The sequence below is a fragment of the Temnothorax longispinosus genome, chromosome 7 (genome assembly GCF_030848805.1).
Source record: "Temnothorax longispinosus isolate EJ_2023e chromosome 7, Tlon_JGU_v1, whole genome shotgun sequence".
Taxonomy (NCBI): domain Eukaryota; kingdom Metazoa; phylum Arthropoda; class Insecta; order Hymenoptera; family Formicidae; genus Temnothorax; species Temnothorax longispinosus.
This window is the reverse complement of record NC_092364.1, coordinates 7808227-7833921: the sequence shown is the minus strand read 5'-3', so window position 1 is coordinate 7833921 and position 25695 is coordinate 7808227. Positions and strand designations below refer to the sequence as shown.

Genomic DNA, 25695 nt, shown 5'->3' with positions numbered 1-25695 from the left:
TTGTCATAATTATTCTTTTCTTTACGATCCTCTCTGTAATTTTAATGAAATTTTGTCCTCCAGTAGTCCCCAGATTGCCACGAACTTTCTGCAATTTATCTGAATTAAATATCTCGCGATAATTTCTTTTTACCTTTTATAAACCTTCATTTCGAGGACACGCATCATGGGGTTAATTTCAGTTTAATTCCACCTTCTTCCCCTCCCCTGTTCGTTTTCTTTTATTCTTATACGGTAACACCCTCGCGGCTTGCAAACTGGATATTTATGTCCTACTGCATCCGCGAGCTAACCCACCCCCCCCCCTCTCCTTTCGAAAGGAAACGAAATAAAGAGCTTCCGCTCGGTTCCTTCGCAGCTCGTCCGGCTCCTTTCCGACGTTACTGCACGCTCTATGAACTCGCTTATTACATCAGCGATTTTCCCTCGAACCATCGGCGGCGCGGTCTCCTTTCGTCGGGGGAATGTGCAGAAAAAAGATGGCATCGGTTAATTAGGAGATCCTTTCCGTGCGTATGCACTTTGTTCATCGAAACTGACGGATAAAAGGAAATTCGTAATATAGATGCTTCTCTCGGGGTTCATTGAATTGGAATCGATGTCAGTCGTTTTGTTGTTTGTATTATCGCTAAAGAAAACTGCATAAAATACAAGTTTAATTGCGAAGTGTGTATCGAATCTCGATAGTTTCTTGTGATGTTCTTATCCCTTACAAATAAACCTCGAGTAACGTCAGACACCGTTTTTTCTCAAATTTTTTACAGTTGTTTCTTATATCAAAGTATGAAAAAATTACTTTAACTCATATTAATTTTTTATTTCTTTTCAATTTTTTAAATTTTACACAAGTATTGAATTTTGCAAAATAAATCTCTGATTTATAATCGAGACCCTGAAATCTGCACATTATATATTTTTTTCATCAACTTTTCTTTACAGAACCACTTGTGTGAAAGTAAAGAAGAATTCAAAGGGTAGTTACTATAACCCTTAAAACTTCTTAATGCCCAATAGGAAAAAAACAGTTAAACTATTATTTTGATGTTCTATATGTACCGAGTTACAAAAATTCGGGTACATTTATGCTTATGAAATACTGCTTTAAAGTCGTGTACTTGTGTAAAATTTAAAAAATTAAAAAAAAAATAAGAAAATTAATTTGAGTTAAAAGTAATGACAAATTTTTTCATATTTTGAAACAACTGTAAAAAATTTGAGAAAAATCGGCGTTTTAACGTCCCCCGAAGTTTACATGTTAGGATGAATTTATGAATTCGATATGATTTAACGCAAATTCAGGCGCATTTTAAGTAAACTTTATTTTTTGTACGAACCGAATTGTGTGAGCTAAGCCAGTTTTGTTCGCGTACAAAGGAGATAAAAGTTAGATTATTGGTAAAGTAAATTAAATTCGTAAATTAAAAAAGTAATGAAAGTTCCCCGATGCTATACGTTAATGAAAATGACAAAAATTTCGTGGTTTACGGTCAGTTTACAGTCCTTCTACTTTTGTGTATCAAGAACTTGTTTCATTTTATTACAAGTATAATTCGCGAGAGGTAAACGCATTGAAATACTGAAATTTAATCGAGTCTACTGCTCGCGTACGCTTTATTTATTCTGCAATAATGGGATAGCGGAAGTATATATCCGCTTGTTTGGTGGGGCTTTATAATTACGCAATGCGCCGGTAGATCAGCCTGAACTTTCTTTCCTTGTGAAGTTTACAAAGAGAGAGAATCTTGATTACTTCTTGCTTCCTCATTGCGCGGAATTATGCTTTGACGCGCTGCGAGCTCTTTAATCGAGTACTTATCGTAAAATTAATATTGGAGCGACGATAGTTCTGGGAACCTACTTTCTGGCAGAAACTCGATAAAGGGAAGATTGTACTTTAAGGCAGTTTAAGGCATTATAAACAAAGACACATATAACAAGGGTTATTATAAAGGGTTATTATATATAATAACTTTTAGATTACCTTTCAATAAGTGGTAAAATTCTGTACTAAGTAGAATTAAATGAAAGAAGATATTGAAGATTGCATTTTATATTTTAATTGTAATTTTACATTTCATACTTTTTATATTTTATGTAATTTTTTATGTTACATATAATTTTATCTTTTATAATTGTATAAAAATATATGATGGAAATATATGATGGAAATGATAATTAAGTCTTTCGTTGTTATTATTTTCATTTCTCGTTCATGCTTTATTTAGCAAAATACAAAAAGGGACGAGAGAGCCGGAGTCGAGATACATTCTACACGCTCAGTGCACTCTATAATTATACCGGGTGTAACGCCCCGCGCGATGAATTTTGCTTGTGAGTTTTTACGAGGACGAGAACGATCGTCGCAATTTCTCGCTTCGTCGTTAGCGCAAAGATGTCACGGGGTCCAACGGCAGCCGGCAGAAAAATACGACGGTACCGTAAAGTCGACAAGATACACGCATAACATCCATAATAATTTTCTTCGTCAAGTTTTTATCGCCGAGAGACTTCACTTGCGCTAAAGCGCAAGAGACGCGAGAGGCAAAACTGGAGGGTTATTACGAGTCTCTCTGCACTTTATTTAGTGCACGTCAGTGCATCGAGAATGTACTTCGTGACTGCAGTGCGGGTTTAAGATGAAATAAAAAGCGCGTTCTCTTTCGTAAATTCACATTCCGTTCATCCAATAATGATGCTAATAAACTTATTTGTGACACAGTCTATGTTCACATATCTGCAGCAGCATAATGACTTCAAATTTATGAAAGAAATTGTAGAATTGAATTGCATATACAGTACCGATCAAAAGTATTGCATCGCTTATAGAAAGGGAAGTCGTTACTTTAATAAAGAGATATATATAAATGTATATAAATGTCGTAAAATTTTATTTTAGATACTGTTATTTTATGCTTTGATCTCAATGGTTTAATTGACGTTGAATAATTATTGTTAATAATAATTATTTAATTAAATTATTAAGATCTTTGTTTTTTTTTCTCGAAGTATTTCTATCAAAGCATAAAATAACAGTGCTAAAATAAAATTGTATAATATTTATAATATTTACGTCTTTCTTCATTAAAGTAACAACTTCTCTTTCCATATATAATGCAATAATTTTGACCAGCACTGTATATCGTATATCTTGCTTTAAGTATTTCTTCTTATAAATATATATATATATAAGGAAATATGGATTTAATAATATATTAACTAACTTTTTATACTTTTGTTGCGTTACAGAGGAAGTATTCAGCTCGAACAAGGCGATCTGGTTTTCTCCCAGCGGCACTAAATTGGTCTTCGGCTATTTCGACGACTCGAACACTCCTATTATGACCATACCATTTTACGGATATCCCGGAAGCTTAACCTTCCAATACACGTCGGCGATACCGATTCACTACCCTAAAGTAAGTACACATGAACCTTATTCCGCTTACGTACGATAAAGAAATGTTTTCTCTGGCATTGCCATATTTTTAATTCGTCGACTTTTAATTTATCTTTGTTCATTATCATATTCTTATCGAAAAATTATTCGTTAAATTAAAAAATGATATATAGCTTGAAGATTTTATATAAATTTCAAATACATTTGAAAATTTTAATATAGATATTTTCGCGTCCGCGAATAAATAATAAATAGGTTTTATATATTTTCTGCGTGTGAAAGTTTCATGAGTGATACGTTTCTGGTATATTTTGCGTTTTTAATATCCGCCATTTTAATTGATTGTCTACCTGTGTGAAAAGGCGTTTGCGCATACAGGGAAAATGAAATTTTTCGTGGGAGAAAAACAAAACGGTTCTTTAAAAGGCAGCGATTCCGGGCGTTAGACGCTCTCAGAAGCGTCTTTCCCACTTTGCATCCCCGCGAAGCTTCGTGTCGCACCGCGCCGTCCGAGATATGAAAAGCCATCTAACCGGAGTTTACATCCTGAAAAGATGAGAGGAGCGCGAGTGTGGCATCTTTACATTTTTCAATGTCTTTTTATGACTCGCGATTGACACCGTCGCAAAAAGTCGTGACGCGAAAGACGTGGAAAAATATCCGACGTTGGTTCAACCTTTGAATGACATCTTTGTCTTCGTACGACAATCCGTAAGATGGAAGTTTGCTTGGATACAGGAATAAGGAGTAGAGACGAATAAGTCTCAGGAATGACATTTAATACCGCACTGTTAAATATTAAAGGATGAAATTTAAACCAATAGATACCTTGAGTTAAATAACATTTTGTTATTTTTAATCATCACGTGTGTCGAAATTTATTATTTTAACACAAAACAGTATTATTTTAACTCTATTGTTTTAGATAAATTAACGACATATTAGGGGTATTCAAATAAGTTAGATATTAACGGTTTGACAGGTTATGTCGGGTTAAAGTCGGGTAAAAAGTTAATTATTACACTTTTAACCCAAAGATTAATGTGATAGGTTAATGAGTCACTTATGTATTTTGCATAACCTTAAAGAGTAGCGCGCCCAAAGTTAATTAATTAACTTTTTACTCGACTTTAACCCGACATAACCTGTCAAACCGTTAAACTTTAACTTATTTGAATACCCCTATTGAGTAGGAGCAGTGGCGACTTATACAATGGTTAAAAATTACTTAAATGGAGTACAATTTGACACTACGAATTTAACTGTACGACCATTATAAGGTTTTTATTTGTATATTTAAATATTATACTTACTTATTAATAAAGCTATATTATTCTTTATACATTTAATGTTTTTTTGCCAGGAACATCAGAAGTCATTAACATGAAAAGAGTATTAATTATGCTATTTATTTAATATACCGTGAAAATAATCATAGATTTATTAACCCTAGCTATAATAGCTACAATTATTTGTTTATGAGACCGTGCGACTTTGTCGCTTTGTGTGTGATTTTTATTTTAATTAATATTTTTAAACTTGTAATGTAGAAATTGTAAATACAAAGTCTGAATGAGATGTTTATGATAATATCAGGTTAAGAAAGTGATGTTATTATATGAAAACTAGAAAACTTGAAAAATCCTTGGTTTTGTTGCTCGCTATTTTTAACAAATTCGATTTTGTTGCTCCACCCTTAATGCTTAAAAACCACCCTTAGCTTATCCTACACCAGCACAACGCCTTAAAATTGTAAGTTAAACAGATTTCCGAATTGATTATGCATCCTTGATTTTGTTGCTCGCTATTTTTAACAAATTTGATTTTGTTGCTCCACTCTTAATGCTTGAAAAGCACCCTTAGCTTATCCTACACCAGCACAACGCCTTAAAATTGTACAATTGTAAATTGTACTGTACAATTGTAAATTGTAGGCTAAGCTAAGGGTGGTTTTTAAGAATTAAGGGTAGAGCAACAAAATCGGATTTGTTAAAAATAGCGAGCAACAAAATCAGGGATACATAATCAATTCGGAAATCTATTTAATTTACTATTTTAAGGTGTTGTGCTGGTGTAGGATATGCTAAAGGTGGTTTTTAAGCATTAAGGATAGAGCAACAAAATCGGATTTGTTAAAAATAGCGAGCAACAAAATCAAGGATGCATAATCAATTCGGAAATCTGTTTAATTTACAATTTTAAGGTGTTGTGCTGGTGTAGGATAAGCTAAGGGTGGTTTTTAAGCATTAAGGGTGGAGCAACAAAATCGGAATTAATGCAAATGGTCGGCAATAAAATCAGTAAAACGTAATTAACTAATCTTGAACATAATTAATTAATATCTGATTAATTTGCAATTTTAGAGTATGTTTTTAAGGAGAAATAGCTTTGGGGGTAGTTTCCAGTATTTAAAAATGAAATTACAAAATCGGGAATGGAGCAACAAATTAGCAACAAAAAAGCACTAAAAGATTATGTCCTATTTTTTTATTTAACACAATTTTTTGAATGGCTGTGCTAACTTTAAACATAAGTTAGCACAGCTACTATTTTTTCCGAAACGGCTGGAGCAACAAAATTGGGAATTGAGCAACAAATTAGCAACAAAAGAGCACTAAATTTCTGTATAAATTTTATTCGATTGTGCTGAATTGGCTGTGTCAGCTTAATAGACGTAGTCCACTAGACCGGAGTGTGGCGAACTAGAGTTAACCATACATATTTTAACTATTTAAAAAGTTTTAGGACATTAAAATTGAAAGAGGCTTTCACAATGCCTTCATAACGATTTTACGCGACAAGAAATAATAAGAATCTCGCTTAGACTTATCTCTGAAAGGAGATTACGTCGGTAATTATATTATTTCTCTGATACACTGTCCACATAATGGGCGGATTGAACGGAGACGAAATGGAGACCGTACGGTCTCCATGACAAATGCGCCCCCGGTATTTTTGCCATTCGCTTACACTCGAATAAAGTTCACGGCAAATCGATTTCCCTCTCGGAGACGCACGATTGAATTCGAAGTTTGACGTGAAGTTTTACTCCAAAGTGCCACCTTTTAAAGATGCGCGATTCTACATAAACTTCCAGCCTTGCTTGGATTAAAGTCACGGTCTCGTCAGCCGGGTGATTCATTTTGCTTGACGCGCAAACCGCCATTCCCGTCATTTTCCCGGGTACATTTATCTGGATTTCTTTCTCGCGACTTCATTGTGCTTCGAAGCTCGCGCTTTAAGCGAGACATATTTTAACAAAAATGCAGTGAATTTTATTTACCTAAGTTCCGTCGATTTCGCTTTATTCGCGATGTGACCGCGGCAAATAAAATTGTCATTAATATTCATTTCACAGCCAAAGAGGAAATATATCGCAAAAAGACGGGTTTGTTCTATAAATATTTACATTTGCGCGAAAATGTCAAATTCCCCTGAAATTATAATAAAATGCAAATATATGACCGAGCGATTCGAATAATTTTATTTTATAATGATTCGAAGATAGGTTGTTACTGCTGAATCGAAATAGCTCGCGACACAAATTCGCCGTTTGGAAAATGCCACTATATTATCGACAAAAACATTAAGTGCGAGGAATATGCGAAATTTGCATCGCTTTCAAAAATTCGGCATTTTATCGAAATGACGTTATGAATTCCCTTTTAATTGCTACATAATAGACAATAAAATTGTAAATTTGCTTAGTTTACTAAATCATGTATAGTTCGTAAAAGTGGACTGATATCAATGGATAATTCGCGTGTAATTAACCATTCAATGAGAATTACATGCGTGAAACGGAATATGAAAGCAACTTGCACAATGCAATTTACGTAACTCGTGTATACATAACTCAATTAGAATTTTTTACAAAACTTTATTCTGGAAATTTAATTATATTAAGTTTGCTTCGTTACCAAAGAGAAAGAACGCTTATCAAATAATGAAGTTTTCACGTCTTTCACGTGATTAACGTCGCTTACTACTGTCTCGCAAGAAAGTTAGGATGGAAAACGAGAAATTTCTTGAATTTACTAAAACGTAATCAAGAGTCATCCTTAAGCTGCGCGCAAACAGCCAAAGCGTCGTGTTACTTTTTGATGAAGCGAGGAAGCCGCTCTATATATACGTCGGTAAATTAATATTAGTGGAATATCGCCGAGTCGAACAAACGAATAAACACTGCGCGAGCAACAATTACAGCGCTCCGTATCTTGGGGATTAAACAAGATTGTCATTAAAACTTTCGGTATTAAAAAGACAGGATTTTCAGATGCACTTAAAGTAATCAGTGAATGAACAGCCACGGCGGACAGGAGAATCGAAGATTTATGTTTCCAATTTCATTGAAACACTTTCACGCAAACAACTTTGCAAACAACAACTTCACGCATTTCGTAAGAAAATTGCGCTTCTTGTAAATATACACCTGATTATCTTTACATTTTCCTGCAAAACTATAGCTCTATAATCTTTTACGTCCAAAGTTGTTCTTGCAGCTAAAACAAAATTAACTTCTTAATTGATGAAAAATTCTATATCCTTTATACCGAATATAGAAATGTGTTTTATATACAAATAATATTTTTGCGCGGTCCATCTGTCCCACTTAGCGGATCGATTGGACCGTACACTTTTCTTTATCGTTACACGCGCACTTTTCTCCGTCCATTACCCTTGCTACTTTGCCATTCGACGTCGATCCATCTTCACGAGAGATCCGTCTTATTCCCGTTCCAGAGCGGCACGACGAATCCAACAGTCAAACTATTTTGCGTCGATCTCGATATGGTGGTGCAGGGTAACGTGACTCTGGTTGAGATCGAACATCCGCCGGAGCTGTCTACTTCCGAGAGGATTCTGTCGGCAGTGGACTTCCCCACGGACAGCCTCGTATACGCGACCTGGATGAACCGGGTACAGAATAGGGCGTATTTCCAGCTCTGCGACGTCGACAGTCTGCTGCCAAATTGCACGACAGTAAGTATTTCTTCATTTTCGCACGCGCGCGCGAGAGAGAAAGAGAGAGACAATCTTCCGGATACTGCGCGAGGTCCGAGCGAGAGAGAGGGGGACTCGTTTGATAGTATAATACCCATTACGAAGACTTCTCTCTCTATCTCTCCCTCTGCAGCCCGCGTTCTCTTTTCCCGAGCTTTCGCGAATCTTAATTTAGGCGAGCGCTCTTCCTTTAGTTGGGCAATAGTATTTTAATTAGTGCGCGCGCTCGTCCGCGGCTCGGCTAATTCGCAGTTTCGTACGAGTCTTTCGCGACTGTTTCTCGAGGAACTTGGGCGTTACAAATTTCAAGTATCGGTAAAGATTTCGTGTTAGAAAATTCTGCGATAAATTTAATCTCGCGTTAAGAAGCGTGAAATTAACTTCGTATTGCGAGAAATAATTCTCCCGTGAAACAATGTTTTTCTCTTTTTTTTTACATTGAACGTGCGAATTAGCTGCCGCGTTAAAATGTCTGTACAAAGAAAGTAAAAACGGCTCCAAGAAGCCGTAATTATACGATGTTTGACTACTCGTGCATTTTTTGTATCCGTTAAAAGGAGAAAAGCGAACGAGTTTCTTTTTACCGGATCACTTTATTAATACGCTTGTTGAACTTTGGCTCGTGGATCTTTGCGAGAAGTACAACATTATCTTTCGAGAATACCAGCACATCGACGCGACGGCGAAAGAGAGAATTTTAACAGCGACCCTTTTTTTCATGAACGGCGATACGACTTAATTAAATTGACGGAATACAATTTGCTGACCGAAGGAACGTTTGATTGCTCCTAGGCGCTTTCATATGGCGAGAAAAATGGCTGGGTAGAGCAATTCGAAGCGCCTATATTCAGCGAGGACGGTACGTCGTTCCTTCTGATATTACCGCAGAAACAGAAGAACGGCAGCAATTGGCGACACGCTGTGCTGGTTACGAATGCAACCAGCGGCAGGCCGACCACCACCGCCCTCACCTCCGGCTATTTCGTCGTGACGGAGATAGTGTCCTGGGATCGGGAGGACTCGTATCTGTAAGTACAAACGCAATCTATTCCACAAACCGCCTGCGCCGCTAATTAAGTAACTTTCCTAAATTTCTCTAGATTTTTGGAAACTTGATTTTCGCGACACAATTGAACGAATTATTGTTTCGCAGATTTTATCTGATTTTTTAAGTCTGTATCGATAATAAGTCATCTTTATTTTTAGAAACTTGACTTTTACAACAATTGAATGATTATTTCGGATACTTCATCGTACTTTGACAAGTTATCGATTTTAGTTTTACTGATGTGTTTATTTATAGCGTACGAATGTAAATTTGTAGCCAATATTAAAAATAAAACATGCTACTATGAATGCGAAAGAGAATTATGCAGATGATGAGAATCTTGAATTGGATAAGGGTGCGTTAGCACAGATCGTTAATAAAATAGATATCTGGATAAGCGACATAATTAACGAGGCTTTTCGACAGGAAAGTTCTTTCAAGATGCCATCAGTCCAATTACTTAAAACTTCTATGTCGATAATCTACTATTAGCGATTGAACCAAATAGATTACGTTTTCATTTCTTCGAAAACTTTCCGGCGATCTCAGCCTCTTTTTGCTGTGAATTAGAAACGCGGATTCGATTTTGCTGCCGACGTATAATTTAATGGAATGAGAATATTGATTCAGTCATTTACCTATATATCGCCCAAAATTTTAATTGCGAAATAATAACTGACTAGGCATTTACATTAAAATATATTGAAAATTTATTATAAAGTTGTAGCTCTTTTTAATTAAAATTATATTAAATTTAAAAATAAACCGTCAGCGCTCTAATAATTATCTATCTAAGTAAATTTAGCTATAATCAAAAATATTTTATACCTATGTTATCCGCGTTATTTATTTCAATTTGCTTTATTTTTTATATAAATCTCTGTAAAACAAATCTAGATATTTACTTGTTTATTTAATTTATTCTAAAAACGTGCGTATTTATAATTCAGAACTTTTAAAAACTCCAGTGTCTTTCTAAAAAGAGGTGAGTTTTTTATTTTACACTGTTTCTACTTCTCGAACAAGAGTACTGCCGCATGCCGTCGCGTATGCGCATATGCACTTTATTCGTGGCACGAATTCTTGAATATGATATATACTCGCTCTCTTCCCAGCCGCTCATCCCGATGACATTCGGAAAGATAGCGAGCGTGCGAAATGGCTCGGAAGTAATTTGCGAAGTGAAAGCAGAACTCCCCGCGACGGCGGCGGCGGTGTACCGGAGCTGGGAAGTTGCGTGATGTCGTCGTGGCTTTAGAACAAGAAAGTGGGATGGGATCGGGTGATAGAGAGCGCGAGAGAGGGTGCATGGGTGAGCCCTCTCGATGACCTCGTCTCGCCTCGCAAGAAGCGGCTGACTTAATTGCGCGTTCATAAATTAAACGAGATCTCCGTCGAGGGAGCTCGCCCGCGTTGTCGTCGCGCGCGAATTTCGAATCGCTTTTTCCGCGTCTCGAAATCCGCGCCGGTCGATTAACGCTCGATGGAAGTGGCCGAAGTGGGAATCGAATTTACCGTTCGGATCTCGCGATCAGAAGTTCGTCGCCGTTGCCGTCGAACGACGACTTATTCCCGCCGCGCGCGTTTCCTTGCAGCGCTTCCCCGGAAAGACTATCGGAAGACGATGCACTTTTCATCTCGCTGAAAAATTGCTTCGATCGGGCGTTAATAACGTCGTCTAGAGTTTCGTCTCGTTACACCAGGGAATGACTGAAAATTCGTAGTAATTTGCGATTGAAGGGAACAGAGGATGCGAGAGAGCTCTAATTGTTGTAAATGATGTGAAAATCTTTAATCCGGTAATATTTTTAATTGAAGCAGTTTAAACTTTCTTTTTTTACCATCTGTTTCATGTAATTATAAATTAAATATAATTATAATTTAAGCAATCTTTGGTTAATAATTTTACTTTTTATACATTTTCTAAAAATATAATTATCTTGTATTATATTTATAATAATTCTATTAAAAAAATTTATGAACAAGTAAAGAATTAATTGTGTATTGTATAAAGAATCGCGACAGTGTGCGATTAACCAACCAAAGATTCAAATCTCTCAGTTATATCACGGAAATATCTTCCGCATCCCAAAATTTTGTTGCAACGTTGAAACATCCGCAACGCGGAGTGGCCCCGATTAAATGATAAGAGGTACGCTCGCTTCCAGTTTCCGCCATTAAGCGACCGCACGCTCAATGAATTTAGCGAAGTCATTCCGTTGCACGTCGTTCGTACTCGCACATGCAAGAAGTCGGGCCTTCAACGAACGCGGACCGCATCCGGGGTGAACGCGCATGAATTAATCATTAGGACGATGTAAACAGAGAACGGCGTTCAGGAGTTATTCAGTGGCGTGGCGTTTGCGGCCTGCGGACGACATAACGGCGTAATCAATGCGCGGAATCCGCAATACGATTGCACTCTCACATGTGCCGGAATGTATCGGTATAGATGCAATGTATCATCGGATTAGTATCTCGAAGCGTGAACGATCGATGTGCCACGATCCCGCAGACGTTCGAGTCAATTAAAAGGCATCGAGTTCGATGGAAGTAAAATTTCCAAGTCCACAGTTGGCGGTTTAAGAAGATCAGGATCGGGCTAAATTGCGTCTAGAGTCCGCGCGATTGCGAGCTGAACAAGCTGAACGTTGACCAAATGCAAATTTTTGTTAACTAGACTGCGAACCGCAGTTAATTCGGTTTCGGCCAAAAACCTCGTTTGCGCAGTTAGTTTCTGTATCATATATAACTATGCTTGATCGACCGAACCTGCGACCGGCGCGGCGCGCCGGCGTCCCGGGAGGAATGTGCGAGAGAACTCTGCGGTTCGTTACCGTCGGGCTAAGTAATTGTAGCGACATGCGTTAATCGCCGGAGACGCCGCCCGGCGCGAGGCTGAAATCGTGGGATATTAAGCGCGTTAAACGCGCCGGGATCGCCGGGATCACCGACCGTCTACCGCGTCCCCGCGAACAAGGGATGCCACCCGAATTAGTTCGGGACGCGTCTACCGTTCCCCGCGCGAACAGTTCGCGTGGACAGGCTACAACCGCAGAAGGCCGGGTAACGTTTCGTGAGCTGCCTCCGAAAACTCCGCCGGTCGGATAGCGGGGGCCAAATGGAAACGTTACTGTACCCTGGAGATAAACACCGAGGGGCGGTTACGCCCGTTCTATTAACCGTCCTTATTATTCTAGTCGTCGCGTCGCACACTCGTTAACCCTGAACCCCGGCGATGTGTCTCGCAGGATTTGCCACTGTTTCTCGACATCCAACTTCGCGTGTTTCCTTTCTTCAATTTTCAACTTTTGCATAAGTCAAATTCTTTTATATATAATATAATAAGTAAAAACCACGAAAAAGACAAAATCTGAAGCTTCTGTCACGTTTCTGGTATTTGATCGTAGAAGAAGTTGGGGTAATTTGGACCACACACAGTCTTTTTCAAGATAACTTGAAAACTATTAAAGATAACTGATGAACTTTGTTTTCGCTGAGCTGTAATGTCGGTGCCACGACCGGTGGCCCGACGACAAATGATCCGCGACACTTGAACCACGACAAATGAACCGTACGACAATTGGTCCAACGACGAAATAACCGAGGATAAAATAGCCGTCGGACAATCGAACCGAGGGACAAGTGATCCTGTCGGGGGCATTACATGTAAGTCAGAACGTACGTGCACGAGGGCACTACATGTAAAGCCAGCGGCACACGGAGCATGTTTTCGTAAATAGTAATGTACTAGATCGCAAGCAATCGAGAAGGAAAACATGCACCGTGTGCCAGTGGCCTAATGTCAAACGTACGCGCACGAGGCTACCGTTGGTCGGACTGTACCAACCGGCACGAGCATCGGTCGTATCACAGCTAGAAATATACCTAAAAAATATATAAAATGCCGTTAAAATTTATTACATCACAGCGTGGTGCTTTAATGTTACTACATAACGGATACTTGTACAACAAAAAAAGTGTGAACAAGCTGAATATAACTTGGCGTTGCGCTGAGTACCGGAAGAGGTCATGTAGCGCTGTAATTCACACAACAAGCGATAAACGATCTGGTATGTAACACGCGTCAAATTATTCAAGCCCCAACATTGTCATGCAGTTAACTACGTTTATCATCCCCACAATTCATCCACGCGTTCAATATAGGTGAAATTGTTGGTGATCCACCCGCACACAATCATGCTGCTGATGTTGCACAGGTCGAAGCCAGGAAGGTTAAAGAGAAACTGAAGAAGAAAGCGAGCAAGGGTTGTCAGAATAACAGTGTAATGATTGCCAAGGTATTGAGTAAAGTGTCATCGCCAGTCCGTGTGCAGCTACCACCAATTACATCATTGACACGCACCGTTCAACGGGCCAGAAAGAATGACGAAGCTGTCATAGTAAACCCGAAGACACTGCAAGAACTGGTTATACCAAATATGTACCGGATGACTAACGATGACGAGCTATTTCTGTTGCATGATAGCGAGGGTGGTGCAGACCGTTTCGTCATATATGCTACCGCTAAAAACCTGGAGCTGTTGGCAGAATGCGAGATGTGGTGTTGCGATGGCACGTTTAACTCAGTGCCTCTTATTTTTAAGCAATTATACACCATTCACGGATTGTATCGCGATAAATTGTTACCGTTAGTGTACATACTGGCACCTAATAAGTCCGAGAAACTGTATTCATCCTACAAATATATATTTATTATTATTGTTCTACGGTTACCTCGATGTCCAAGATATTTCAAATATATATTGATCAACAATGAAATATGATAATCACACAGTTCTTTTACGCACATACGTTCCACGCCGAAACCTGAATTTGACGGGCGTTTAGTCGCGGATGTAATTGGTTCGGACGAATTGTCGTTCGGATCATTTTTCCTCCGGTTTTTCCGTCTTCCGATCAAATGTCGCGGATCAAACGTCGCGGATCATTTGTCTTTGGGCCACCTGTTACGACACCGTAATGTCAAATATTTGTTACTAGCTAGTAAATTCGCTGCTGTTCGCTAAGTTATAACACACTTGATAGGCTAGATATTGCGATGGTTCAACTTGTCCACGTATTTCAAATTACCCCAACTCTATCCTTTTACACGGTTTAAACGCCGAAAAGGTGAAAGTAATAATAATTTTTTTAGGAATTTGCATATTAAATTTAGCAATCCCGACGATGTTGACGATATCACATTTTTGAAAAATTCCCTGCATTTTAAACTCTTTGCGTTTATTTATTTCTTTTTAATTCTTAGCGATCGCATATCGATAGATGCGTACGTTTTACTTTAATTTCATTGCGCGAATTATTCACATACAAGTACGACGGGAGCGTGCCGGGGAGAAACAAAGCGCTGCGAATAATGCTCTCGCATTCAGTATATCCAATTTATTCCGCCGCGGCTTGAATTGCAATGGGATAATGCTAAGCGTGAAGGGAAGGTTCATACGCGACGTTCCCGTGTTACCGGGCCAAAACGGGGAGCGAAACTCTCGCCGTTTCAATTTTAACTTTTATAAAGCTCTTAGCACACCTTCGCTGCGCCAGAGGCGGAGGCCGTACACCGTCCGGTGCTTGTGCTGTTTAAGATTTAGACTAAACCGCTTGAAAGTTCGAGGGATTGCCTCCCTCGGCGAATGGACGCCTTCGCTCACCAGCCTTCAAACACCCTGACGATTCTGCCTGGCGCAGGCAGGAGGATATTCCGGTTTAATCCCCCGAACGCTAACAACCGTTCGAGCTTTTCCCCTACGGTGAGAAGTTTTTGGCGTTATTGTCCGAAAGGAATTATGTCACGCAGCTGTCACGTCTTAATTCATCTTCCGAATCTGGTACAACAAAAGTCGATATAACATAGTAAATTTCTTAATTTACTGAGAGTAGATTAATTACTGAAAGGGATCTATCTTACTCCCAAGAACAGATACGTGACCAACAATAAAACCAACAATATAATTTTCGAGAATTTAGTAATGAAAACAAAATCTCGATGTGACTAATCATATCGTTTTATTTCAATTTTGAATTGTGGATTAATTTTTTTTTTGTTAAAAAAAAAGGTAAAGTCTTACGTGACATTTCGGCCACGTTGCAAGTATTAAAGAAATTTTTTTTTCTCGGTAAAAAATGCCAAGACTTCCAAAGTTCTTGTCTTCTGTCATTTACCTCTCAGGGGGCAAAATGATAACGAAACTTTATTCTTCTTAGTTCAAATTCAAGGGAGCTTTATTTTAGCAAAATGTATATAGGCTTAATGACTGTTTAACATCGTAGGTGAAAAAGAAATGGTCAAACCGGCATGTCGTATTCGTGACATTGAATAAGATGTAACGGTCGCGTAATGAATCGGCATAATGTGTGCGTTTCCGCTTGACGTACCTCGCGGCTTTTTCGCGATAAAACGCGATCGTTCAGCGTTTACACACGCGATGCGATATTCGATCAAAACGTTTTTCAATCAATTTAAACTATTATCGAACGGGCGGTAACAAATCGCGAACGCGATGGAGCGCACAAAAGGCGGCGCGGAATCCTCGTATCTCGCCGACGGAGGCTGTCGAACGGAGACCGACAAATATTATCGGGACTCTCCAGGAAAACCACCCCATTCCACCCCCCCCCCCGGTTATTTCGCAACGGACGTTTCCGGGGCGCGCTAAGTGCAATTGCGGCTATATATAACGTGAACGAGCGATCGTTACGTGTACACGTGGATGGATACACGTGGGGCCACCCCCGGGCGGATAATGGTTTCATGGAAAGAATCCGCGAAACGTCCATCAGAGCTTGCGGAAACGGGAACGGGGAAGGGAAGGGAAGGGGGAATATACCTGAGTTTCCCCCGCGATTTCCGATACCATCCGGAGCAATAACGATACTCGGTACTTTATCGAAAGAATTTCTGATATCCGTCTGTAACGTAGATTGTTCTGACAATACCGCGGCAACATTGGCCGCCGCGCCACCGCGGCACTTTCGTTGAAGTCCCGAGAAACAAAGGCGGCCGGCGGAGGTTCAATTTTAGAAATTAATGGGGAGGATAATTTAAAGTAAACTCGTGATGTATAGAAGCGCGGAAAACTGGGAAATAGATCCCATCGATCATCGCGCTCGCGGTAATGTGATAATTACTTTAGGCCTCTCTGGACCGAAATAACTTGCTTTCGCGAAGCCGCGATCTTGAAATATTTAATGTAAAAGTTATCGCGCCTTTTAAATTAGCGGTAGAACTAAAAAAATGACTTCCCAAGGGCTTCCGCGCAGAGTTTCCTATGTGCATAAGTTATAAGACATTTTAACTTGGCCTATTTTAACTTGCGCACGCTTAATAAAGGATTCCATTTTACCTAATTTAGTTATGGTATTTATAAAACATGACATTACATACTTTTTGTTTTATAATAAGGAATTTATTTTAATTTTTTTAATTTTATTATTGAAATATTATACATAGATACAACTTTGTATATACGTTTGTTATTTTATTTTTATATCAATTTTTTTGTTCATATGAAAATAAAATATTACTGTTGATGTTTTTTATACCGCAAGAACTTTGCAATTAAATAATTTTAAATATAGCATTAGAGGACGGTTAATCAATTAGATTATTATATAAAGTCGCTATCTAATCTTTCGTGAATCTTGGTTTTGACTTGGGCGCCTGACGGCAACGTTCTCCAAGCTGTCCGAACACGTAAAACTGCTCTCATGCGAGCGCTTATGCTAAATTTTCATAGTCGTTCTCCGGCAGGATCTCATCTCGTCCGCTAGGCCCTTTTTATTGGCGCCCGTGTCTGTGTCGTTCGTGGATAATTAAACTATATAATGAAACTCGAGATCGAGGCATTAAAGACGCGATTACGAGGCTGTAACGTTGTAATGACAGGCAGGATGGCGGAGGAAAGTTAAAGCTTTTCATACGATCCCTCGTTGCGATACGCCATGAAAAAAAAGTCGCGCGTCATCACGTTGTTTTACATCCTTTCGAACAGGTTTTACGTCCTCATTACTTGTATTTTTAACGCTACATTTGCTGTCGTCGAAATTAAGACCGGCCGTAACTTTAAGCGCTTTTTTAAATGTTATGTTAAGATGTACATATCGCACCCCGAGAAGAATATTGTCACAACTCAACGATTCACAATTTTCAGGAGAGAGGGGAAACAAAAATTTAATTCAATTTTTTTTAACTGTGAGATAACTAACGCAATTACAATTACGATATACTGTTAGAACGAAACTTATACCGTTTCTTGAAGAGGTCTGTTGTGATTCTGAAAGGAATCCTCGATCAAGACTTCCAGCACCCCTCGATAGGGTGGTTTTTGTTCTTGCATCAATAATTATGTATTTATTAAACTTATATTGCTTTAAAAGTAGGAAGAATATTAAATAAATTACACTTTTAAAGAGATAATCAATGTATTATAAAATAAGTGCAAATGTAACAAAATAATAAAGTATTAATAAACTATATAAAACTTAAACAACGTCCGAAGAAATATAGTAATTATTGTAGGATGCCGATATTTGGCGGTTGTTGTTGTTCGTGCGATGTGGATCACGCAGGATCGGCGAGAAATGAGCATGCGAGTGTCCTCTGCGCGAGACGAGAGGCAGAAGCAAGCGAGCGTTTGACGAGAAACGTAAGTACATAGCGAGAGCCAGTCCGCGCGTTACTTGTATTATATCCAGTCCGCGTGTTACTTGTACTATATCCGAGAACTGTATTTTATATCACTTCTGGACATTGAATAAACGATCGCATAATAGCATCCAGCCTTCGCTCTATCACCCGCATCATAAATATAACATCCTACATTATTACTGTAAAAAAATAGATTTGTAAAAAGTACATTTTGGAATATGATTGTCTTTGATAAGTTCTCGAATATCACCTTTCTTTGCATCTTCTATAATTAACTTTTGAAGTACTCCGGTGGTAGTTCTAAATGGGCAGCGGCAGATTTTGATTTTCTCCTGTTATTTACTAGAACTTTTTTGTAGTTTCGCTGAAAGAAAGACGTTTTAAAAGAGATAGTATCTTTTTTATAAAAGAGTTAATGTCTGTCATTCTTATACAATCTCATTCTCAGTTGTTTTTGAAAAATTGCTGCCAAGTGAATTTGCTGGAGAAAATTTATTTACCTCGTAGTAGAAGACTGTCACAAGTCAAAATATTTTCAAGTTGCGACGTTGTTCCAGTAAAAGTGCTGCGTACACTCACTGTATTAATTTACTTGTGACACTATTCATCCAGCGATTGCAACATAAGTTTAAAAAAATAACGAACTTTTACTTCCGTGCGGCAAATTTCACACATATAGTAACACCATTATAGCATGTAGGGAATATCTTAAGCATTACTTCTTATGAACTTAACTCAAAATCGAAATTCTTTTTACACAGAAATAGTATTAGGTTATTAAGATTCAAGCTCGAACCGTAAAATGGCTGTTTATTCTAATTTGATTATATATCATAACGGTCCTATTTTTTCTTAATAAAATTTGAGTTGTGACGGTATTCTTCTCGAGATGCGATATATAAAAAATTTTTTTGAGAAAGATACTTTGACTTCGCAAATTATTCTCTTCTTCCTTCATTAAATGAAAATTGTGGGAATTTCTTGCGCGTACCTGCATCGTACGCGATCGATTAATGCCGTATGTATACATATAGTGACGTGCTAATGCTGCGTGTAACGTTAACAGTAACAACGTGTTGAAGAAGTTAGCATTGAATAGATAAACAGCCTGAAATAGATACACTTCGAGTTTGCTGGAATATAAGGGGTTCCTCGCGGCGAAGGGCGCGCAGCTTGTCGCGATAGGCCAACTTTAAATTGCGCCGTTGAAACTTTCATCGCGTTTCGCAAGATAGATAACTTAGAACGATGCTACAGCGGCGCGAGAGAATTCGTGCATGCGTGCTCCACGAAAATTGCCATGTAAAATAGCGCCCTGTGTTCCCTCCTCATCCCCCTCCCTCTCCTCGTCTTATGCAAAGAAGTTTCGGCGAAATTATAAGCTGCGCTTGAATATCGCTGCATTACGGAACGTGCATAGGCATCGCTGGTAATATACAACGTTGCGCTTTAGAGAATTGTTTGCTGATAAAGCAATAAATCGATTATCAATAAAGTGGGTTCGACGTTTATTGTATCTCCGATACAAACGATGTTGGTCGCAAAATTATCTATAAGATAAAATTTAACGAACAACGTATAAAATAAATAGCGACGTTTAATATAAGATTTATAGAGTAGTAATATTCGATTATGCAGTGTTAAAATTACCTCAATCAATGTTGTGAAAAATGAAATTGCGAAACAATTATGCATGTGTATAATTTTATCCCAAGAAATGAGGCAAAATATTCTATTCATTTAGTTGAGAAAGAGTTGAAAAAAAATCAGACCTATTAACGTTTTTAATGCTTTGAGATCAAAAATAGAGAAAGCCAATAATTGCCAAGCATTTTGCCATTATTTCGATTCCGTGCTTCGACGTCAAATCGAGGAAGCTTATCGGCAAGTCACTGCGAACTGCAATGCATTATGCAGATATCATAAAAGTTGTATAACAAATGCATTTAATCTGCCGATATTGCGATTCCGCTCGCGGAGGCTTCAGATAGGTCTGCAATGTAATTCCGGTTTAGCCCCGGATTTCCGAAGCTCTTGAAGCTTTCGAGTGTATGTGTTATTATATACATATACATGCTTTTAATATCAGCAGCGTACTGCAAGGTAACTTTGCTACTTCGGCAACTTCGCGAATCGGCAGCTACAAAGTCGCGCGCGCGCGCGCGCGAGTAGGAGCTGAGATACCCCGCGAGCGTCGCAAAACAAAACTGGCGCGCATTCGAGTTTGTATTTATCAGTGCCCCCTCGGGCACGATAGATTCGCTGATTAATTTCCTTACGGAACACTTACCGCGCTCAAAAGGCTGTGCACTACCCCGGCGCGGCGCAGCGCTCCGAGCTGCGAGTCCGTAATTAAATGGCACACAGCAGCAGATATATATCACTCCCAATAACTAATGTACCGGGATCAATTCTGGTAATGCACCAGGGATGAGGGGGGCTGAACCATGAAGAAAAGAAAAATTACTCTATCGGTTATCCGACTCGACCAGGCAGGACAAGCCAATTTCGTTCAATTAAATCATCAGAATTCTCTCTTTTGCTTCATATACTTTTTTATAAAAAAAGTCTTCTGATATGTATATTATATAACGGGCTAATTATAAACGTAAAGATGTTGCTTCATGATTTATTTTATTAATTTTGACTCACGGTCTAACTAAATATAGCACTTATTTATACTATACCGCACTAAGAGAAAAGTAATTGATAAACGAGAAAGACTCTATTTTTATAATCGACAACAAAAGTAATTGATATTTGCGACTATAATTATATAGTAAAAATAGTAAATAATTATGGTTGAGATTCTTATTTTTATAGTTATTATTTCTATAATAATTTTTAATTATTTATTTTTATCATATTTATAGTACGATTTAGTATACATAAATCACAGATTGTAGTGTATAAAACCATATCATGGTTGAATAAATGCATGTTAAAGTTATGGCAGCAATAATGTAGTATGGAATCAGCTATATAATATTCGCATTGTTAAAATAACTATAGGTAAGAATGTAGTTGGCACCGAAAATAATTAAAAATTATAATGAAATTGTGGTAACTTCAACAATTTTTTTCTCTCAATGCAAAAGAAATCTTTAAAAAAAATATATAAATCACGAGTTTGTTAATCAGCAAGTTCTAAATTGAAGATATCGATCGATTCGAGGGCCTTGAATTTCACATATGAAATTCAACGCGATCTCTGCTTTTCACAAATTGTTTCCTGGATTCCTCCGATTACGAATAATCTCTAATTCGCCATAAATAGGCAACATATCTCTGAATACCGCGTATAGCTGGAATTTAACCCCAGCAGCATAACACGTACGCTATCATCCACGATTATGACAACGAGGTATCAGCTGCCAGGCGGAGGGTCTCGAGGGCTCCGGGTTTCCCTCCCGGAACCGCCAACCTGTGCTTGAAATCGATCGATCTTCATTTTCGAAGAAAGGCGCGCGATGTTGGCGCCCACCAAAAGTTGCAATTCTCGTAATACGGCGCGAGAGAGAATGGCGATGGCCGAGGCCCCGAGGTCATTCAAGATTGATGCGATAGGCTAAATTAACAGGATGCTCGAATTAATCCATTCTAAATAACCCGGAGTCATCTATCTTACCGACCCGGCGGAACTGCCGGCGACTTACCGTGTTCGCTTGATTTCCCTCGGTTTACGATAGAGAAGCGGTAGAGAATTCACAACACGCCCTTGGTCCTCCAGTCGAATCCTCCTTTGAATCTTCCAAGAGACTTTTTGTCAAATATTTAATGGTCTCTCTATGCAGGAGGCTTTCATACGCCACGAAATAAGAGAAATTGCAGAGCTATTTGAAAACGTGAAATTTGACATTATGCCCTGCAATAGCTTTCCATGAAATTAAAAAAAAATATCGACTATCAAGGATTCGTTATTTTAAAAATCTAGAAAGTATTATCGATTTGACGATCGTTAGCATGAGCGCCACTGCGGTTCTACAAATTTTCCGACCACGTTTGGCAATCCCACTCGCGATGCTGCATCACTGAGGGCTACAATTTGCATACGCAGCGATAAGACAGCGGAGATTCGAACTTTCAAATAAACAGCATAAGTTCCGTTACATCAAACCACTAGTTTAATACTAATATTTTGCTAATATTCGAATATAACTCTGATATTAATAGTCAAAGAAAATAACGAAATGTAGTCAATGTTTTATCTATAGGTAATTTATTCACCAAAAATAAAACAGGAAATATAATCTGAAACATTTCACGTAAAAATCGTAAAAAATACTTATTACTCTTTTTTTGCAAAAAAAAAACATTTAAATTATAAATTTTACGATCAAAATCGTAATTATGACGTAATTTGTAAGAGAATCAACTTCAAACATCTGTTCATGTGACCTCCTCTTTTTATTCGTCCCAGTTAAAAATGAATCTTTAGTCGCGCGAGCACTTGGATTTAGAAAGAAAAAGATGGATGCTTTACGTAAAGCGTCTCTCGCATTCGGAAAGCGTCGGGAACCGACGGAGAACAATAGATCTGATTAATGCGTGATGGTATCAGCGGCACACAGGTACGGGGCAAGCAGCGGACAGTCAATGGCCGCAATTTACACCATCAGCTTTCTGATTGTATCTAATGGGGCAGCATTCTGCTGACGTAACCGCTTGATCGGCTTGATGGCCCAGAATGGGAGCGACTCTCAATAAATCGACAACCGGGGGATCTCTTCGGTGACAGCGCGCGCGCGGTCCATATGGAAATTGCGTGCACTTCCGTTTAGCGGGCGTCCTACTCCGCTTCTCGTATTCCGCGCGCTGATGGAACACTCCGCTGTCTGAAGAACATGTGGCTGGTTGGCGGAGGGAAGGCGAGGGATTAGCGCAGGACACGAGATAATAGTCCGCTAAATACACCTCGTTGAGACACGTCTTGGCGTGGTGTTATAGCATCGAGCTAGTGAACAATTTGTCTTCGCCGGTTATCGCATATCTTAGGCGTCGCAACAGGTGTTCTCCATGTCCCATAATGCAGATAGTGAAAAACTAATTTCTTAGCGGTAATGTGACGTCGGCGCGAGACACTTGGCCGACGTCATTCCAACGCGAACGTTAATATAATTTCCTTGCTGCGCTTGCACGCGTGACACAATGATTACCACTTCATTATACCGCGCAAAAGTAATTAAGACCCCAAAATTACATGATTGTTTATGTATTCGAAAAGAAAGAAAGAAAGCAAAAATATACATATACAGTTAGCCAAAGAAATCAATCGCGCGAAGACGCCGGATTTATGAAGGCAAACCTGATCGTAGTACATTTGTCGAAGGAAAATATATACTTATTTTTGTTACAGATACTACTTGGCGACCTCGGAACGCGAGTCGGCGGTTCAGCATCTGTACAGAGTGTCGCTGCTGGATCCGGGGCACAAGTCGGCGTGTTTGACTTGTAACGTTGTCAGGGAGAGGGACGGCAGCCGTTGTTTGTACAACAGCGCTAAATTCTCCACTGACAATTCGCATTACGTGCTCACTTGCGCCGGACCCGGAGTACCCGATATAGCCATCTACAATAAGGTACGCATCTATCTGATACTTTTATCTTTCTCGCAGCTCTGTCTACCGTAAACCGTCTTGAAACTTAGAAAGATTTCATACGTTTTTCTAATTAAAACAATTTTTAAAGAATATAGGTATTAGCTATAAAGTGTAGAGATAAGATCTTTACAATATCAATCACTTAATCAATATCAATAAAATACGCTAATAAAACTATTGTGAAAATAGATGATGCGTTTGATAAAAGAGATAATTAGCAGCGATGTACAATGACGCGAAACGCAGAGCAGCGTATGGGTCCTTCTTTCGTAAAATACACAGTAAAATTTTGTGTAATTTTAACATTTTTTACATGTCCCAGAAAGTCCACTCTAAATTTTAAGTTAAAATGACTCATTCATCGTGTGTTACTTGTTGACAAATTAGAAATGTTAATTAATTGACATTATACTTTACATTTATATTTGTTCTTTCGACTTTATTTTTTAAGTTATATTAACACATGATATTAATTTTTTTACACATTTTACTTGTATTATATGTAATAGAAACATTTAATTTTAGTCAATTTGATTATTTTGTGTGTCAAAGTTTACGATTATTTTGAAAATTTACTTTAACTTTTACTGTGTTAAAATAACTTTCAGACGTGTTGATTTTTTAAAGTAATTGTGTTAAAAGAACTTAAAATAATATTCAATTTCTAAATTACATATATAAAGTGTTAAGTTATCACGTTGACATAAATGTAACACATGAAAATGTTAAGAAAAAAATAACATATCTGTTGTATGTTAATTTTACATTGAAATAATAATCAAATCTTGGTAACACAAGAAAATTTTAACATTTGGACCGCTATGTACACACGATTTTTTACTGTGTAAACACGACGATACGGGTGTACCTAAAAAATTTGGAATGCGTAACGGCATGGAATTATATAATCATGGATAACATAATTTGCGTACGTTACGCGCCTAAATTTCGGTCTTCGAAGCAATTAATATCTGAAATTCAAAATAATGAGCGATAATCCATCAGATTTCGGACCTCTAATTTCATTAGGCGATGGGAACGTAACAGGTATCTCGTATATTCCCGCTTTCTCCCATACCAGTTTCAAGCTTTGAGCGCAATGTTATTGCTGCGCGGCGCGTTTGATAGGTTTCATCAATCATTACGTTGTATGCAGCCCAGATTTCTACAAATTTGATCCCCTCCGAATAGAGCGAGAGCGCGCGCGCGCGAAAGAGAGAAAATTCGTGCATATATCCTGTGAAATTCCTTTTGCTCCGCGCGTTGCATTACAAATCACAATATTATATCCGGAACCGCGAACAATGATCTTTCGCATTGCACGCGCGCGCGCGCGTGCATTTGCATACGATATAGACGTATGGATGACGGCCGCGTAATTCTGCTAGTGAGAGGTACACGAACCCGCGGGTGGGTTCGCTATCAGACAAGCGAATCGAATAAATTTTGTTACAGCAATAGAATACGCGTAGTAGGTACTATGCGCCACGATTTAGTCCTGGAACGTTGCGCGCTGCGAGTAATATACGAGCGGCGGCCTGCACACCGGTGCAGTGCACGGTGCGGCGGTGGTAACGGCATAACAAAGCTCGAAATCCCGCGCGCAAAACACATTGCGCCCGCGATACCCGTTCGCTCGGCCTAATCAGATCGAAATCACGCCGAGACAGATTATCGCGACATTGTTGGCGACCTCGTAAAAAGCACAATACACGCGCGGCAAACGCGATTGCACGCCGGCGATGTGTTAAGCCGCGAGTAAACTCCCTCGTATTGTTTTTGAATTCGTAGAAGGGAAATAATTGGACGCGTAAACCGAAAAGTTATTTATTTTCACGCGCCGATGTAACTTGAATCATGCATATTCGAACGTGTAATTAGAACTTGTATAATAATTAAATGCAAAAAATGGGAAAAAAGTAGACTTTTATTGCGATTAAATTGCTGAAAACTGAAAATTGTTGGAAATTGAAAAAAATAA

The 25695-nt window shown here is 38.6% G+C and overlaps 1 protein-coding gene across 10 annotated transcripts in view; it reads left to right on the top strand.

Annotated features, from left to right (window-relative positions):
- LOC139816883 (venom dipeptidyl peptidase 4) overlaps positions 1–25695 on the top strand; it is a 509974-nt gene that overhangs the window by 458001 nt on the left and 26278 nt on the right. For all 10 annotated transcript variants that reach the window (XM_071784690.1, XM_071784692.1, XM_071784698.1 and 7 more), the window contains 4 exons: positions 3247–3416; positions 8141–8380; positions 9194–9429; positions 23471–23693. In XM_071784690.1, the coding sequence (XP_071640791.1) occupies positions 3247–3416; positions 8141–8380; positions 9194–9429; positions 23471–23693 (869 nt within the window). The remainder of the gene's footprint in view (positions 1–3246; positions 3417–8140; positions 8381–9193; positions 9430–23470; positions 23694–25695) is intronic.